The sequence below is a fragment of the Parasteatoda tepidariorum genome, chromosome 9, assembly GCF_043381705.1.
Source record: "Parasteatoda tepidariorum isolate YZ-2023 chromosome 9, CAS_Ptep_4.0, whole genome shotgun sequence".
NCBI classification, from domain to species: Eukaryota; Metazoa; Arthropoda; class Arachnida; order Araneae; family Theridiidae; genus Parasteatoda; species Parasteatoda tepidariorum.
In genome coordinates, this window is record NC_092212.1 from 8,885,836 (window position 1) to 8,905,286 (window position 19,451).

At 32.6% G+C, this 19,451-nt stretch overlaps 1 protein-coding gene across 1 annotated transcript in view; it reads left to right on the plus strand.

The window, feature by feature from the left end:
• Positions 1–17,779: 17,779 nt before the first annotated feature.
• LOC107437005 (general transcription factor II-I repeat domain-containing protein 2B-like) overlaps positions 17,780–19,451 on the plus strand; it is a 6,650-nt gene continuing 4,978 nt past the window's right edge. Inside the window, exon 1 of the mRNA XM_043048399.1 lies at positions 17,780–19,418. Within this exon, the coding sequence (XP_042904333.1) occupies positions 17,780–19,418 (1,639 nt within the window). The remainder of the gene's footprint in view (positions 19,419–19,451) is intronic.

Genomic DNA, 19,451 nt, shown 5'->3' on the forward strand with positions numbered 1-19,451 from the left:
TTTTCTTTTGGTTCCAGTTTCTTTTAATGGTATCAAAGTTGAAATTTTTTCGGGAAAAATATAATTCTTAAATCATCATAAACTAGGTAGACAGTAATTATGTGTTCGATATCTTCATAACTCTTTCAAACTTTACAGTTCGGGTCCTTCCCGAACAATTTTGACCGATAACTACCCTGGGCTCCACTGATACTGATTGATATAGAAGTTGGAGTAGATTTGTCGATACCTGACTTTTGGGATAAATTGTTAAGTGTGTCGTCCCTTTGTATTATTGTTATCCCATCTTTGCTGCCATGTTGAAAGGTTATTCTTCATAAGTTCTGTTCTTGTTGTTTGTTTTGATGATACGTCATATAGATCTATTGTTGATTTTTGACATACCATTTTGATCTGTCTGTCAGCTTCCTCATTGCCCTCATATCCTTCGTGGTTCAGTGGAATTGAGTAATATTGTTGTAAGTATTTTTAATCATTTGAGCTAGGTAATCATTCGTGTTTGTGCTGCTAAAGGCTTGAACATTGGAGTGGGAGTCAGAATAGATGTTTGTTTCGTTATTGATATTATTTTGGTGTATCCAGTATAGGGACTGAAGTATAATTCTGCTTTGAAAACTGTTGAATAATCTGTAAGTCTGAAGTTGCGAAACTCTGCAAGACGATCATCGACATACATTACGAACGCACATCGTATTTTGTATTCGCCATTATAAATTAACCTGGAACCGTCAGTGAATATCTCAATTCCATTTTTAGTTGGTAAATTTTAGTCAAAATTTATGGATTGTACTTCAGTAGGATGTATTGGAGCTTTGCCGTTTTATAGCTTAAGGACTATTTGTTCAATTTCTGTAAATGTGAAAGGTTGGCCTAAGTTATAACTAATTACTTCCGGTAATGGGGAGTCCTGCACTGATTTAAAATGATATTTCAATATTTCATTAATGGTTTCAGTTGTGTTGTTTGTAAATGTACCATCACTTCATTTTTGTTTCTATAAGATGTTATCGTTTGAATAAAGTATAAAGTGTCTAGCAGTGACGTAGCTTGGTCCGAAACATTCCTGTGTAGTTTTGTTTTCAAAATAGAAATGTCTTTTCTTTTTCTGTTTTGTTATTTCTTTATTATATTTGGCTTTTTCTTCTTGATATTACGCTCCTTTCATCTATCTTTGTTTACGATCTGTTTCACTTTGATATTTCCGTCTTTTTGCACTTAAAATTTTTCTAAGTATGAAGGGTTCTAATGTCCGCCACTTCAGACTCTGTTTAAATGTCTTGCCTACTTTCATTTCTACAGATCCTAATGATGTTGTTCCTTAAGATATTTATACAAATTTGCAGTGTTTTGAATGCTCTTGTTTCTTGCTTTCCTTAATAGTTGCCTTAATTTTAATAGAAAAACCAAATAAATTTATACCTGAATATCTAATTCTATTAAGTGGTTTAGTTGTTGATCTTTCAAAAGTTAACCCCTTAATGATTAATCGATGGTCACTAAGTGTTTTTCTGTCAACGACTTGCCAATTATGTATCTGAAGATCTCTAGAATAAATTTTTAGATCAATCCAGCTTCTGCCCCCAGTAGAGTCATAGGTTGGCGGTGAATTAAGGTCATTTGCAACTTCTAGGTCTATGAAGTTAATAAATTCCATCACTTCCACTGCTCTGTTGTCGTCGATACCACTCCAGAATGAATTTTTAGTCTTGAAGTCTCCATTTATCAAAAATGGGTAAGCTATGAACTTCTGCAGATAAAATTGTATATTGTTTAATGTTGGAGTGAGTTCATCTGAGGGAGGTACATAGGTGGAAACGAAATAGAATCTGTTTTGTCTGTAGTTACATTCATCCACAACCAAGTTCTATTCAATAGTTACTGGAAAAATGTCTATCTGGCCCTTTTTAAAAATTACCGCTCTTCTCAGTGTGTCGATTGGTTTTCGGCGATTATTAGAATATCTGTTTGAAATCTTACCCCTTAAAAAAGTGGAAAAAAGACGAAAGCCTTAATAACCTAATGTCGGATTTTCCCATAGTCAATGGCTTGAAGGTCTAACATATTCTTAACTTATTAGTACATTCCAAATAATTAGTTTTTTACTTATATTTTTAACTTTTTATGCTTTTTATTACTCCTTATAGGCAAAAGGAATTTCAGTCCCAAAAAAGTCAAAAAAAGGTTTTTTTTTTCATTCCTTAAAGGAACATACTTTCGTTTTGGATGATTTGGATACTTGACCTTCGGCCAATGAGAAATAGACGCAATCTTTTGAATGTGTCCCAAGTAAAAAATGTGAACCCCTAAGGAACCCCTTTTTGCATATTTTGACTAATGATTGTAACTTCTCAAGTGAATCGTACTTTTATCTTTTCTAATAAGAGCAATAAAAAAGTTTATTGTTTACCTATTTAAATGTTTTTGCATACTAATTCTGATAAATGTAGACCAAACTGTAACCGAGCAATAATATTTAAAAAAAGTTTCTTATAATTTCATTTTAAATTATAAAATATAGGATTTTATGACAAATTGTTTTGGAGTAAGGAAAATTTAATGCACTACTTTTTTTTTAAATATTATTGCTCAGTTACTGTTTGGTCTACATTTACCAAAATTAGTATGCAAAAACATTTAAATAGGTAAACAATAAACTTCTTTATTCTTCTTTTTAGAAAAGCTAAAAAGCTTTTTAAAAGGCTTTTAACTCTTTTTCTGATGCTTTTTAAAAAGCTTTAGAAATTATAAAAATAGTAATAAACGAATATCTAACAATTAAAAATGTTGTAAATAAAGAATATTGAGCAACGATTTAACCTTATTATATTCTAAGTTGTTAATACGCTTTTCAAAATATTACATTGTGTCCACGACGAAATTTTGTTAAAAAGGGTGTAACATGCAAAACTGAATTATTAATCAGTAGTACTGATTTGTTTTTTTTTTTCAAAAATTTGTTTTTTTACAGAACCACATAATTGAAAAATCACAGTTCTGTGAAAAATGCTAAAAATAAAAGAATTTGCAAGGAAAGGACACAACTCATGATAATTGTCTTATCTTGATGGTATTCTCTGTTTATAACTCTGAATATTTTTATAAAAAAATTTAATAAATCAAATTTCACTTTTTTCATAGATCTTTTTTATTAAATTAAAGCAATAACTAACTAAAGAATTGCAATCTTTTCTTCTCTGTTATCTGCAACACGAAACGTTTTTTTTTTTTTTAAATTTCCGGAGGAGGTATAGTCTTAAAATGAAATAGTATACATATTCGAATTTGGTGACTCGCATTCTACAAAAAAAAAAAAATAATAATAATATTCTACTTAATATTAATATTTATTTCAACTTAGCGAAACACAGTTTCTTCATAAATTAAAAGCTATGTGCAAGACATGGAGGGAGTCATCAACAAATAGAGGGAAATAGAGTACAATGACACATGCCCTATGTTAAAATTGTGGGTAATTTTTGATGTAAAGCAAAATATTAATGTATGCATTTCACATACTTTTAATTGCCCAATCAATGGCGAGCTTTCATTAAACAGTAACGCCTACTTTCTTTTCATCACTTAACTCCGAAGTGCGAGCAGCTTGCATGCGGTATTTATCATCTAAAGTTAAACGGCGAGCAACATAAATAAAATTTAGTATTCGATTATGTAATGGAAGTCCACTAGGTTAAAATCTTATGAAAATCCAGTACATTTTGCGAATTCTCCTTCAGAGATTTCCAAACAGGCTATTGTGATTTCCTTGCATTGTTATCCATAAAATCTAATGGACAATAGTCTCTTAATAAAGGAGAGCTTCAATTTTCATTTAAATTTCATGAATGCAACTTAAAATTTCACTAGCAAAATCTACCAGTATTTAATTACTTCAATTTCATATACTGTTTGCAATTGGCAAATTTATTTGTTACCTGGAGATTTCTTAGAGTACGGTTGTTTTAAAACCAAGCTCTTGTCCGCAATGTCTACGCAGAGATTTCGTCGTGGAGGGAAGGTCTTCCAGCCCTGCCGCAAGTCAACCCCCACCCACGACACCCCAGCAACCAAGGAAAATGCCTGGAGAGATATTCGAAATGAAATAGATAGATCAACTAACTACGATTTCGATTGGTCTATTACTAACCAGACTCTCAGACACTACTCCTATGACGAAAGTGAGTCTTACTGGTATCAGCTATACTGCCTTCAGGCTCTCCAAACTTTCAAAGACAAAGGGACTGCCCAAGCCACGCCACCGAAAATACCATGGACACTAAACTGACCGAGGAGGTGAATGCCCCCGAAACTTCAACTCCAACTGAGCCTAAAACGATGGAAGAGGCAGATGCCTCGGAAATAGTTACCAAGCTTGATTTAGACTCCGATAGACCTGAAAAGAAGAGGAAGATGGAGAAAAAGTCTCCTACTGATTCCCCTCCTGACTCAGAGCCTACATCTCCTATCGAATCTGAACCGATAGAGCGAGAGGAAGAACCCGATGCCCCGGCATCGGTGGACCCTCCCGTAACCAACTCTACTGAGGACTCTCCGCAGAACTGAAAACCCTTATGCGAGGGCTTGATGTGGACACCAGTATTCCTGATTTGGAAAAATATTTAAAAGAACTTGGACTTTTCCCTGAGAAAATAGTCTTAATCATAAATAGTAAGAAAAAACAACAAAATACTCCCCATATCTATCTGTTCAATACTGAGATCAAACCAGTGAAACACGTTAAATACCTCGGCGTCACGATCTCATATAATTTGAGCTGGAGTACTCACATAAACGACATAATCAAAAGAGCCAGAGGAGCGTTTTTTGCGCTCAAAGTCCTCCTGCATAAGAATTCAAAGATTGATCTAGCAAATAAAAGAACTATCTATATACAAGCGATTCGACCAATTCTTACGTATGCTTGCCCAGCCCTCACTACCATAAGCAACAACCTAAAAAAGAAGCTATCTACAACTGAAGGTAAATTTTTACGCACAATGACTGGCGCCCCAAGGGCGATTAGTAATAGATTGCTCAGAAAAGACTTAAACATTGATGATATCAATTGCTTTATAGCTAAATTGACCACAAAATTTTACAGCGACGCAAGGACATGCACCACATCGGATTTCAATAAATTGTTCGATATTGATATAATCAGTGATAATTCGAATTTCAGCCCAATTACCGCCTTTTTATGCTCAGACTGCATACTATCAAAATACTATTAACTTTATCATACAACTCTACTCAAGGGGATCTCCCCAATCCAAAGATGATTTTCCCTTCAAAACTAAAGATTTACTCCTTAAGGACTTGACTTGTTGTTACAACATACTACAACTTCAAAGATATATAGGACCTCCCAGAATACAACAAAACAGAATCGATGAATCGGTTAGTGGCGCTTCGCGCCAAACGCCGAGATAACCCCAATATCCAGCATCCAGCATCCCTGAGAAAATAGTGCAATTTAAAAGGAGAAGCGGACAGGGCCTTAAGCCCCTCCCACTTTTCCTTATCATCCAATCAGATTCCAGTGCCAACAGGAACATCTACAACATCAGGACTGTGCTTGATAAAAATTTACAGGTCGAGCGTTTCCGCGGAGGACGCTTCCAAATCCAATGTTACAGATGCCAAAAATTTGGACACTCTCAACGAACTTGTTCTGCCGAACCAGCATGCATGAAATGTGCCCAACTCCACTTCTCGTACCAATGTACGGCATCGTACGAATGTACGAAACCCATCTGTGAACCAGCGACTTGTGTCACAGGCTGCGGTGCGAGACCCAGACAGGGGTGAAAGCGAGACGGAAAAGAGGAAAGGCTGGTAGTAAAACCATTTCAGTTATAGCTAGTTTTGGGGAGGAGTTTACTTATTCTTTTTTTAAATTTTTCAACAATATCTACTTTATCTTGGAAAAGAAGCAGTTTTATATATATGCCAGAATTATAAAAGAAATCTTGATAGTTGCAGATATTTCATTTTTTTCGAAAAAAATGCTGGAATGAAATGTTTTACGTACCAGGTTTTTCTCTTTTCCGTCTTGCTATAAAAGGGCTTTCACCCTTGGACCCAGAAAAACACCAATAAGAAAAAAGACCCTTCCCGAGAAAGCTATGTACTGATACTGTCAGTCGATTTTTACGACTTTTTACTGAAATGAAAGAACTCTTGAAAGATGAAGAACTTGTGAAACTTCTTCGTTCCCTTCTCCCAGAGAGTTAGCCTTTCAAGTTCGGCCAATCACGAGCCAGCTACTGGATAGCCACGCCCCTTCACAGCCTACCTACTATCTTCTCCACCTGAGACGTGTCTAGGCACATTTTATTTACATTCCCATTGAGATGAATGAGTTAGAGCCCCTGGCGGGGCCGATACTAGATAACCATTTCACATAGGCATAGGCAATTTATTTGTTAATTTTGGAAGCTTTAACAAATTTAAGCTTTCTGCACAACTTTTTGAGCGGAAAGTATGATTGTGGTAAATATGCTGTGCTGACGACAAATTGGATCTCCGTGAGTGGGTCTTACCAATGCCTCCTATAACTGAAAGCCTCCACACGGTTTTTATGAGTAGTCCGATCAGACCATTGTGAAGAATATCCATTTACCGAACGAGTCACTTATTAGAAAATCTAGTTAAAACAAGAAAGTGGTAGCAAATATATGACTAAAAATTTGTTTTATTTATGAATATTATTGGTTTGCCTTATTTGTTTGTCAACCACTACAGATTCAATTCTCAAATATATATGATAAATTTCTCTCAATTTTATAAAATGACGTATAAGCGTGGTCCAACGGCTAAGATGATGTGCTAGTAACTTACGCCTGGAGCGAGGGAACGCGGGTTCGAACCCCGGCTGTGGTCAATTTGCTCCCCAAACTTTAATTTTGTCATGTATGTTTCTTAGTTAATATCAGGATGAATGGGGAAAAGGCGGTAAGGCCTCAGACGCCCAGTTCTACTACAACGAACGAACGAACTTTTATAAAAGGTTTTGAGTTCATGCGCACAACTGGTTCACTTTTTAAATAGTCTGCGCTGACTACTTATAAAAGACCGCGTGGAGGCTTTTTGATGTAGGAGGTGATGGTTTAACCCATAGAGTTAAGAGTATAAGAAGAGATGGCATTTTCCACCCTCCTATGAGTAACATTCCTATGTATGTCCCTTTGGGATATTTCATGATGAATGGGATAAGGGTCGTTTCGACCTCAGATGCCCAGTTCTAAAACAACGAATGAACGAACCCTCCTATGAGTAGTAACTATCTGCCATCTTGGATTATGCAAAGTATTCATTGTAACCTATGTGGCATGGCTAATAAATGGAAATTTTTAAGTCTTATTGCTGTTAGTTACACGAAAAAAATCATTTATTACAATTTAATATTTATAAAAATAACATAACTAAAGATTAAATTTAATCATTTTTATAATCTAATATTTTATGTATGTAGATTTATTTTTTTGACACATAAATGAAAAAAAAAAATAGTTTAAATTAAAACGCTTCTTATTTTAAACTATTATTTTTTTTATTTAATGCTTAAAAAAGAAAAATTAAAAAAAAAACTTCAGTTTTTTGTTAGTTATTTTTTCATGCATTTATTAATTTTAGAAGAAAAACTTTCCCTTTCATAAATTATATCCCTCAATTGAAGCAGTCATTTTTTGTTGATTGAATCATCATAGAAAATAATTGAATTTTAATACTTTAACCCTTTGGGGACGGGTGATTCAGAAAAGCACTCGTATAAAATCAGAATCAGAATTAAATAAAAAACGGTAACTTAAATGTAGTCGTTGCTAATTTGGCAGACTTACTTTGCTTTTACTTTAATTATTGTTAGTTTAATCATATATATAATCAATGTTAGTTCAAAGTATAACTAAATAGTTTATTTTGAACAAAGTAATGGTGAATTAAATAAATCAAACAATTATAACTCGGCCCACAAATAAACTGCTAACGAATTACTTTGATTACCAGTTTTATCTTTTTACCCTGGTTGATACGGCTTTATGCTGTCACGTATTTATGACAGTCGGCGCGAAAGGGTTAACGAAAATAGCTCTGTTTACCACTGTTTATTACCACTATGTTGACCACATTGAAGTTCAGTATTGCTAATTTTTTTTCATTTTTAAAGCTTAAGTGGAAAGTAACAAAAAGAATAGTCGATATAGCACCGAGTTTGTGTAAACGCTAACACATCACCTCTCTTCACTTAGCAAATGGAGCTAGGTACATAGGCCAAACATGGCCCATTCCTCATGTTCATAGTAGTCAGTGAGGTAAATAAATTGTTTAAAAAAGATTGAAGTTATCAAATTTCTACAGGAGATTACTATGAGCAGAAGAAATGTTCGAAACAAATAATTGATAAGGAACAAATGTTCAGCTTATCACCTCATTGTCAAAGAGCCAAAAATTGACTAAAAATATTAAAATTTAGAAAAAAAAATTTAAATTTTAAAAAAATGTTTACCTTGCAGAAGTGCAAAACAAATGGTACCTTTTATTCAAAAGGATATTTGTAAAAAATCTCAGAATTTCAAATCAAAACTTTCTCCAAAAGACCGAAGTTCAAATAGATCCATCAAAAGTATCAATGCAAAAGAATAAAATTTTGCATACTTATTAATAATGGTATTGACAACCTTTTCAAACTACCACCAAAAGTTTTAAAGACATTCCAAATTTTTTCCCCACCGAAATACAATCCAAAAATTTTGCTTGAATCTGCCTTGTGCTACGGACTTGTATAAGAATTATACATGACATTGGGAAACAGTTTTTTGTACTACATGTATACAAGTACTAAATCATACATTTAGGGATTACAAATCTGTAAATAAGACAAAAAATATATGACATTATCGTAAAGCATGATAAAATAAAAATATATTATTCCATTCTTAATACACTCCCTACGAGGTAGAGAAGTGAGGATACTTAGTCTTCACTGGAGTGGATTTAAAGAAATTTTTGGTTGGGACAACGCTATTGAGCTACATAAAAACTGTAGCTTTCAATGGAAAACCGATGATTCGAAATCAGAGACATTGATATCTCGAATCAAAAACTTCAAGCAACAGAAAATTGAAAGTAACAAAAAAATTGATTCCAGTTGCTAATCAATTAAACAAATATACTTGTTAAAATTAACTACCACTTTGAATAATAAATATAAATTTAAATCATATTCTAAAATCTCTCTTTTTACGCTGGAGGCCGCTCCTACCCCTCTTCTTTATTGTATGTTATAATATTATATAGTTCCTACTAATATCAAGCATCAAGCACCTCTTATTACGCTGTGTTCAATAATACTATATTTATTATAAGGCGACTACTTGCATTTTAAAAATTTGCAGGTAGTTAGTGTAAAAAGGAGGAAATGCAATCCAATCCCAATCAACTCAATCCAGGATAAGATTCTCCAATTATGTGGCTTTTTATGACAGCTGCATGGTGTTTTGCTAAACAAGGAAAATCATAATATTTGAATTTATTTTTCTTTAAATTTAGGTAACAAATTTTAAACGAAATAAAAGCTGGCATTATAATTACAACCAAGGGAAAAATCTCCAAAAAAGAAAGCGAGTCTTTTAAGGCCGTTGGAGTGTAAATTAGCTTCCAAGACAGCAAATTTTTAGTCAGTAAGCAAATAAGAATGTATTGCCTTGGACAGTATTTTTTATGTAAAGTAACTTACTTCAACTTTCAGTTGTTTAAAAAGTAGCTGTCGCTAAACGTTTTAACCCTTTGACGGTTATGAACGAGTTCAGCTCGCAATCGAATCGTGCCTCATAATGTGTTCAAACGAGTTCCACTCGGGAGCAAGATTTCGACCGTAATGATTAGTGACGAGCACTACTCGCGTAGTGAAATTTTTCCCCTGTGCGCGCTGACGTGCTGAGCTCGTTCGCCATTATTATTCTGCATTGACTATGTTAAAAACTAATCCTACTCGCGAAACATAGTTAGTTTTTCTGCATACAGATGGCAGAACGGGTTCCAAGAATTCCTTTTCATAATGAAGGGGGAATTTATTTTTTTACCTTGTTCTTTTTATGCTTATTTTGGCGCGTTTTTTAGAGTGTTTGTGAAGTAAAATGGCTGAAAAGTTAAAGTTAGATAATTATGATGATTATTATGATTGTGATACAGAATAGAGCCCCTATAGGAGCCTTAATACAGAAAGCTTATCAAGTTTTGATACTGATGAAGACTTTGTTCAGAGTGTTTAGGTAATTACTGCATTTAAATGCTTCATAAATTTTACATTAGTTGTATTTATTTAGTCTTTTCAATTTAATATTTGTCTTATATTTATAATTAACTATTGTTTATCGAATTGATTATAATCATTTATAATTAACTATTAATAATTGTCATTTATTATTTTAAAGTATGTAAAAACTATTATTTGTGTACTACAAATATTTTTAAAACGCGTGAGGCAAGCTATCTACAGCATCGCTAGAGATGCCAACTTGCTCCGCTTTGTAAAATAGTATTTCCTAGTGATAGCAAAATTCAAGTTACTTTCAGTTTAGTATTTTTCCTTTTAAGCACTTTTTTCACCATTAAATATCAAAAATTATAAGTATCATAAAAAATGCAACGTCATAGCAACAATCTACTGGTTACTCTATTAAAAAGTTGGCGTAACTGTCCTTCTCCATCGAATTTTACTACATAACTTGCTACCACTTTATTATAACAATTCCAGAAAGCGGAGCAGTTGGCATTGCCAGAGAAGGGTGGCATTTTCGGAAGAACGGAGGTGGAAAACAGCTGTCACTTTCGACTACTTTTTGCTCGTAATACTGCGCGAATTAATGAAACGAAAACTGCTCATTTCCCTAACCGTCAAAGGGTTAAAGCAATTAGATTTATATTTTCAGTGATTTGTAACATTTATTGAATTAGTGTTGACGTATTGTTTACACTAAAAGGTAGACTACGTAAAAAGGTAAAGTACATCGAATTTGCTCTGTCTTCCAGACTAACATAGGAGATTAATTGAAATTTCGCACTGTTAATTGAAATTTCTATGGCATTAAGACAGAAGACTTTAAGGGTAATACAGTCGAACCCCGCTATAGTGAACCGTCTGCGGACTCAGTAATGTGTCCACTATAACCGATGGTTCACTATATCCAAATTTTTTGAAGAATATTTTTTGCATAAGACAGTTGAATGATTGAAAATTGGCTTTGCAATTTTGCATAAGTTATTTAAAAAATTATTAACTAATTAACAGATAATAAAGCAAAAATTGATGGAAAAAGTAATTACGTCGCTAAATATTAGTTTTATTTTCACTTTTTATGAAAAAAATTTGTGATTTTTGATTGAACACAATTTGATTTTAAATTGAGTTCATCAATTTTCTTATCTACAATGTGCAAAGAATGCAAGATTTTTACATTTTGAACAAGATTTCGAACCATCTTAACAAAGCATCTTCTACGTTTTCTCTTTCAGCTCCACGCAGTTTTTTCGATGAAACCATGTTTTTGTCGTATGCCGCAAGAATTGCACTTCGATTTTTCCAAATGTTTGAAACTGTAGATTTTGACAAGGAAAATTCCTTACACAGTGTCGATTGATTGGTTCCATCATCAATACGCTTTACAATTTTAACTTTGTCCTCTATCGAAAACGCTTTTCTCTTTAGAGAATTTGCCATTTTCACTGCTTTTGAAATAAAAATCTTGTCTCAAATAGATAATGTAAGAATATGAAGAGAGCAGCTGTAGAATGAGTTAAATTGTTCCCCTTCTTGATTGTCAAGGGGTGATTTGTAAAGAATATGGTTTGAACAGATAAGAAAATTCCAAAAATTCAGCAGGTGGCCAAGTTAACTAGTTGTAGAGCAAGCTTGGGGAAAAGAGATAAAGCGAGGCTTGTCAGGGAGGGGGGAGTATAAGATAAATGATCTGTTTGACATTTATTACAGTATAGTTAAAAGTGATAAGCATAAAGGAGAGTAATATGACACATTTTATAGGAATGCATTCATTTTCAGTCCCAACACCTACAAGTTTAAAGATGGAGGACTGAAAAAGATATTTAAAGAAATGAAATTTGAGTCCACTATAACCGAGTTTCCAAGTTCTAAGCTGTTCACTATAAGCGTTAAAAATAACATTATTTAAATAGGAATACGGACGGGACCGCTAAAAAAGTTCACTACATCCGAGTGTTCACTATATCCCAGGTTCACTATAGCGGGGTTCGACTGTAATACTAGAAAGTTTTCGCACTGTTACGTTAGCTACCGTACAGTCCAGTACATAAGATTTGAAGGAACTGCGCATGCTCGCATTTATTTTAGATGTTTAAATGCTACGTATCTTTACATTATATTGGCGTAATTCGCGATAGCAACGAACTATAGGGGGCGTTGTTGTATGAGACGAACACCTGTGATTTCTATATGAACAGTCATTCAGTTACTCTGCAGACGTCTTTAATGTAGCGTGTCACATTGTAACGTTCCTTCTTTATTGTGGCTGATTAAATTTAAAAATGAAAAATGTTTGATATTCTTTCTAATGCAAACGAGAACAAAATTTAATATCTTTTTTTTTAAGTGAAAAAACATCCAAAACACATCGGAAAAATATTTGTAAATAAACAGAAAAAGATAGGTATATTCTTATCAGAGTTAAAACCTAATGCATAAGAAATAGTTTTACTAAATTTAATGATATAAAATGAAAGGCCCATTTAAACTTTACATTTCTGATTGTAAGAATCATATTACTTAAAAAATTAAAATGAACAAAAAGTAGGACATAAAGCCTTATAATTTTATATAATTTAATTTTGTAAACAAAGTTTTTTGACAACAATTTATATCAAAAAATTTTAAGTTTCAATAAATATCATTATTTAGAAACTAAGAAACTTAAAATAAAGAGTGCTTACGAAAATTTAAAAAAAAANAAAAAAAAAAAAAAAAACAAAAAAAACAATTCTTTTTTTGACGCCATTTTTTAGCGCTGCGAAAATCTTTGGGATTTGCCGAAAACAAAACAAGATGCAATTTTATTTTTTCAGGAGCGAAATATTTTACCGAAAAAACGAAAATGTTCTAATTCTCATAGCATGAAACTTTATCTTAGTAAACGTGCGTTGTGGAAATGTTATTTCATTTGGAATAAAGTGTTTTATTTTATGATTCGTCACAAAAATTTTAAGTGTAGATTGGCGGCACTTAAAAACCGTAAAATCTGCAGCTGCGGTGGCGTTAAGACATAAGTACCGAATTTTTGTTCCATACTTTTCTGAATCATATTACTTTAAACATCAGAATATGCAGGAAGTATACATAAGCACATAATGTTATAACATATAATTTTTCGAAAAAAGAATTTTGACAACAATTTTGATCGAAAAATTATAAACTAAAACTGGTAAAATAAAGAATTCTTAGGATATAAAAAATGATCATGTAAATGCAAAATGTAAATGTAAAATTGTAAGCATAAATTAAGTTAAATTATTTGATAAATAAAGTTTTTTGAAAAACTAGTTTACCTCTCTTTCCTCTTGTGAAAAACAGTGATTGATTTTCATTCATTATTGTTTATTTTTCCTTAAACATCAATAGTTTCCACAGAACATTTTGGTTTCAAAATACAAATTTAATTTTGCTTTATGTAAGAACATTTCGTTTATCCTTCAGGAGTTTACGATTACCTGGTTCTGAAAAAAAAAAAAAAACTGTACTTGGAAAGAAAAACTAACCTAAGCAACATTTATGAAACATTTTGGAATAAATATATTATGTTTCAATGATCTGCTTAACCAAGTTAAATGTGAATAATGAAATCAGCCATTAATTTACTTTTTAATAAAAGCCATTAATTTACTTTTTAATAAAAATGCCCCCTTCCCTCACAACAGGGATGATAAGGCCACATGTTTCTAGACTTTTTAGTATGTTTTAAAGATACCAATAACAACATAAAAAATCTATATGTATATTTCTCTTACACGGCAGCAAAAAAAGCCTCATTACAACTACCCGAATGGCAACGTTAGAAAATCGACCAATGGTTGCTGCTGAAAATGTCACATGGAAAATCTATTTTTGAGGTGGCTCATCATATAGCGCTTTTAAAAACGGAAGCAATAACCAGAGTGAGCATTATCAGGTTGCTCAAATCAGATTCATGCCTAAAAACATGATAATATTTAATATAAACTCAATTAGGAATTAATTAATTAATTGAAGTGAGAATGCTTTAAAAGGCCGCTGTTAAATTGATATTTTTCTACTAGGAGCTACCTAAACGTCTAAAAAACGTCTAAGTGTTTGTATTGAACTTTTTTGTACTTTTTCAGGGTTATTATCTCACAAGGAAAAGTTAGGGTTTAAAGTTTATATTTTTAAATAATAAAATTTTTTTCTAAAACTTTCAGAATTTCTAGCATTAACTAATTTATTATACACATTTAGTTGAATTTCGGTGAGTAACTGCAATATTTGATAATTTATTTTGCTAATATGTTTCTCATTCAGCTAATGTTTTGATTTTTTCACCATGTACAATCTAAATAGCTAATATACTTTTTTAAAAGCCGATAAGAACATTGATAGAATTCTTCTACATAAGTGCAATACTAGGTCTTTGATGATAAAATACTATGTCTTTGATGATAATACACTATGTCTTTGTGCTAGAACATTGTGTTCATTGGCGAGCGAGCGCAGCGAGCCATGGTTCACGGCGTGAACCACATAGGATTGCGTAGCAACTCTCGGGGGTTGGCGAGCGTTAGCGAGCAGGAGGCGGAGCCTCCTAGTATAATTTATTCACCTCTCCAACAGAGGAAATTAATCTCACGAAAAACCCGCGCTTAGTACCGTGTATCTTAATAAGTTGCTCAAAAGTCTTTAGCAACGTTAAAGAATTGTATTTTTTCATGATACAGGTAGTTTATTAAAAAAATTATTAACTTTTTATAGTTTTATACTGGTAGATAAGTATTCAAATTATATATTTTTCCTTTTGATGTATTAATAATGACATAACTAACCTATTTTTAAGAAACTATTATATATTAGGTTTTATGAATGACAGAGCCAGGATGATTACAGAAACCTACCAATTGACCACCAGGACAAAATATGCTTGCCATAACTTCCATTCAGTTACGATATTACCTGAAAACTTTATTGACTTCAGTAATGATCAAATAAGAAATGTCGACAGGTTGAAAGCTCCTCGAAAAATAGTCTCCCATTTTCAAGACTTGTCGGATGTGAATGTAACGACACAAAAATGATTTAAACTAAGTTAAAATAAATGTGAAATAAAGTTACCAACTAAAAATGGAAAAATGAAAGTGAGAATCAATACACGAAAAACTACAGAAGCCTAGAAAGATAAAAATGAAAAAGAGAAAATAAAAATCACAGTGGCCGATATTAAATCATGTTAAAATGCATTTCCATTCGGTATGGAGAGTTAGGGGGGAGGAAACTAATGTCGTTTTCCTGGGAATTAGCATTCAAATGAATAAAACAAGATTCCAGGGAGTCAAGATGAGTTGATGTAATTTGGGTGTAAATTAATTTAGCATTGTCAAAGATGAATTTATGCCCGAAATTCCAACAATGCGAAGCAATAAAAGATTTCTCGAATTCCTGATAACGGAAATACTGCATATGCTGGTTCTTTCTATCTTGTTCTTGCATCAATCGTATTCCTTAAGTCTAAATTTTAAAGCGTGCTTAGTTTGCTCGTTGCAGCCAAGGTCGCACTGACAAGCAATTTGGTTACAGCCCCAGTGATTTTCAAAGCTAATAGGATCTTAAAGAGACTTAATAATATGGCTTAATAATAATATGACTTTTGTTAATATGGCTGGAAATTCAAAGCGGCTCTGTTGATTAAGTGTTCTTAATTAAATAAATTTTCTGAAACAGGTTCAATAGCAAATCTAGAATTAACCTTATTAAGGCAAGTTTCTGGTGTAAAGGTCCGATTTAATTCTTAGTTTTAATATTTTCTATTTTTGTGAAATAATAGGTTAAGTTATAAAATGACATCGTGGTTTTATTTCGTTAATTTTCATCTACATTTTACATTTTTCCTACCCCAAATAATTACAAATCAACATAAGAAAAGAATCATAAAGAAAAAAAGAAAAACAAATTAACATAAAGAAGAAAAAAAAAAACAAAGGTCAACAAAATCGCATTTAAACGTGCATAAATATATTAAAATCTTGGAAAATATTTGATTTTCATTGGTTCCAAATATAGTTATATCAATTCTCTACAAATTTTCAAAGATGCATCAAAATCGTTCCTGCAGTTTTTCTGCAAATCTAAAGTCCAACCAAATAGACACGATTTTCGGAAAATCGCGTTTGAATTCTTAAACCTTTTTACGATTGCGGGTGTTTGAACCCCCTAAATCCCTCCATTACCTACGTCTGCAACTACTATTGAACTACAATTAAAAAATTTGAGTTAATAGTATTTTTAGAAAGAAGTCGTTGTCCAATTCTCATAATTTTAATCATTCATTTAACCCCTTGGGGACGGGTGATTCAGAAAAGCATTCGTACAAAATCAGGACGTAATTAAATAAAAAACGGTAACTTAAATGTAGTCGTTTCTAATTTGACAGACTTACTTTGCTTTTACTTTAATTATTGTTAGTTTAATCATATATATAATCAATGTTAATTCAAAGTATAACTAAATAGTTTTATTTTGAACAAAGTCATGGTGAACTAAATAAATCAAACAATTATAACTCCGCCCACAAATAAACTGCTAAAGAATTACTTTGATTACCAGTTTTATCTTTTTACCCTGGTTGATACGGATTTATGCTGGCACGTATTTGTGACAGTCGGCGCGAAAGGGTTAACGGTGAACGATTTTGCTGTTAATCTAAAGAATTTTACCTATTATATTATCACAGAAACACTTTTATTTTAAAGTGAAAAAAAAATCGATTTCTAAGAAGCAAAGAAAAAATAACTGACTATTTGCTATCTCCAATTGCTTTATACCTTAGAAATAATCAACCTTTTAGTAACACCGTCTGGGTTTGTCTTTTTTGTGTTTCTTACACTAATCTTCTTACTCTTAATTTAAGAAATACGCGTGCGTAATACTTTGATATAATTGTTATCAAAGCAAATAATCAAAAAAGCATAAATTAAAACATCCGAGCAAGATATTTTAAATTGTTTCCTCAGTATAAAACATGAAGACCTAAAACAGGAGAAAAGTTGAAGCAGTATGATCACAGTGTAATACCTCCTATACCATAGGTGGGGAACCTGCGGCCTAGGCGAGGTTCTTGTGCGGCCCTTTGCCACCTAGTAAAAAATGGTAGAGTTCGTTTCAAAAAACAACTATTGTACATCAACGCCATGACAGTTGCGCGAAAAATTCCGCCAAAGACTGAAAATTCCACAAATTCCTTTACTGAAAATTCCACAATGTTTATGTAATTTACATATCTAAAAGAAACGAATAATGTTCTACGTAATATTTATTTGAAAATAAATTAAAATTACAAAATACTATTTACAAAATTCGTTGGTTTCAGATCTCCCATTTGAGTGTCATACCTTGCTTTGGCTTCTCTGACTCGCATCTCTCAACGCTTCCCTGTTGCGATCTTCCCTGTTGCCCCAGTGCGTGCTTATAACAGTTACACGGCTTATAACAGTTCTTAAAGATATTATTTGATATTCGTTTTTTTTATCCATCATGTCAAATAGTAAGAGAAGAAAATTAGGTGATGAAAACAGAACATTTAATGTAGAATGGGAGTTAGATTTTTTCTTTACTGCTGAGAAAGATAAAAAGATGTGTTTGTTGTGCAATACAGTTTTAAATACTTTAAAAAAAGCGAATGCAAATAAACACTATTTGACTCATAAAGAACATAAATATTTCGCTTTAGAAGATGAATCACGAAGAGCTGCACTTCAAAAGTTGAAAAATGAGAAGCATCATCAGCAGGCATCTTTTAGTGCCTTTGTAAATCAAAATTCCGCTGCAGTTGCTGTTACGTATAAAATAGCACATATACTTGGAAAAAGGGGCAAACCATTTAGTGACATTGAAATAATTAAAGAATGTATTGTTGAAGCAGTGAGTATGTTAGATCCAAGAAATGTTGACAAATACATACAATTACCTCTTTCAAGAAGAACTGTAACAGATCAACAGCACGAATTAGCGCAAAATGTAACAGAGCAACTTCATACAATTATACAAAATGAAGATGTTTATTTTTCAATTGCTTTAGATGAAAACACTGATAAAACAGATTCGGCACAAGTTTCATATTTTATTCGTGCTATAACTAAAGATTTTCAATGTTACGAAGAACTACTTACGTTGGGTACACTAACTGGAAGAACTCACGGAGCCGATATTTTCGAAAACTTCAAAGAAGTATGTAATAAATTACAATTGAATGTCAGTAATTTAGTCAGTGTCTGCACCGATGGCGCACCTTCCATGAGAGGCAAAAAAGAAGGATTCGTTGCTTTGTTAAAAAAAGAAAAATTAAACTTGAAAAAATTGATATCATTTCACTGCATTTTGCATCAGCAAAATCTTTGCGCAAAATCTACCATTTTGCAAGACACTCTGGATAGAACCATTGCCATTGTCAACTATATTCGCGTAAATGCAATGAGTCATCGTGAATTTCGGCAGATGCTCTCTTTAGATGAGGAAACGTATAGTGTTGACCTACCATACTACTGCAAGGTTCGCTGGCTATCAACAGGTCAGGTTTTGATAAAAGTTTTGTCTTTACAACGACAAATTTTAAACTTTTATCAAGAACAAGGAAAACAATGTGATCTATCAGATGAAGTTTTTCTCAGAAACCTTGCATTTTTGTCTGATATGATGACAAAACAAAACAATTTAAATATTTGCCTGCAAGGTGAAACGAGGTATATTTATGAAATGTGGCAAAAGATCCAAGCGTTTAGAAAAAAAGTATCATTTTTCAAAACATTGCTTTGTCGATCGGAAATATCTGCACAACACTTCCCGGAGCTAGCTAAAATGTTAAATGACCAGAACTGTGAAAATAAAATATTAGATGAATATGTAGGTGTCTTGGATTGTTTAATAGAAGAGTATACTAAAAGATTTTCTGATTTTGACGAGCACACTCCTGCTATGAAACTGGCATTTGAACCACATTTAATAGATATATCCGAGGCTCCTGCAGAACTACAAATGGAGTTAATTGATTTAGGGGAAGATAGTATCATCAAATCCCTTTTTAACGCTAAAAAGGATCCCATAGAAATCTGGAAAAATGCTGTTGAATATCCATGCCTTCGAGAACATGCTCGCCGTTTACTTTCCTGCTTCGGAAGTACCTACTGTTGCGAGACAACATTTTCTCTCA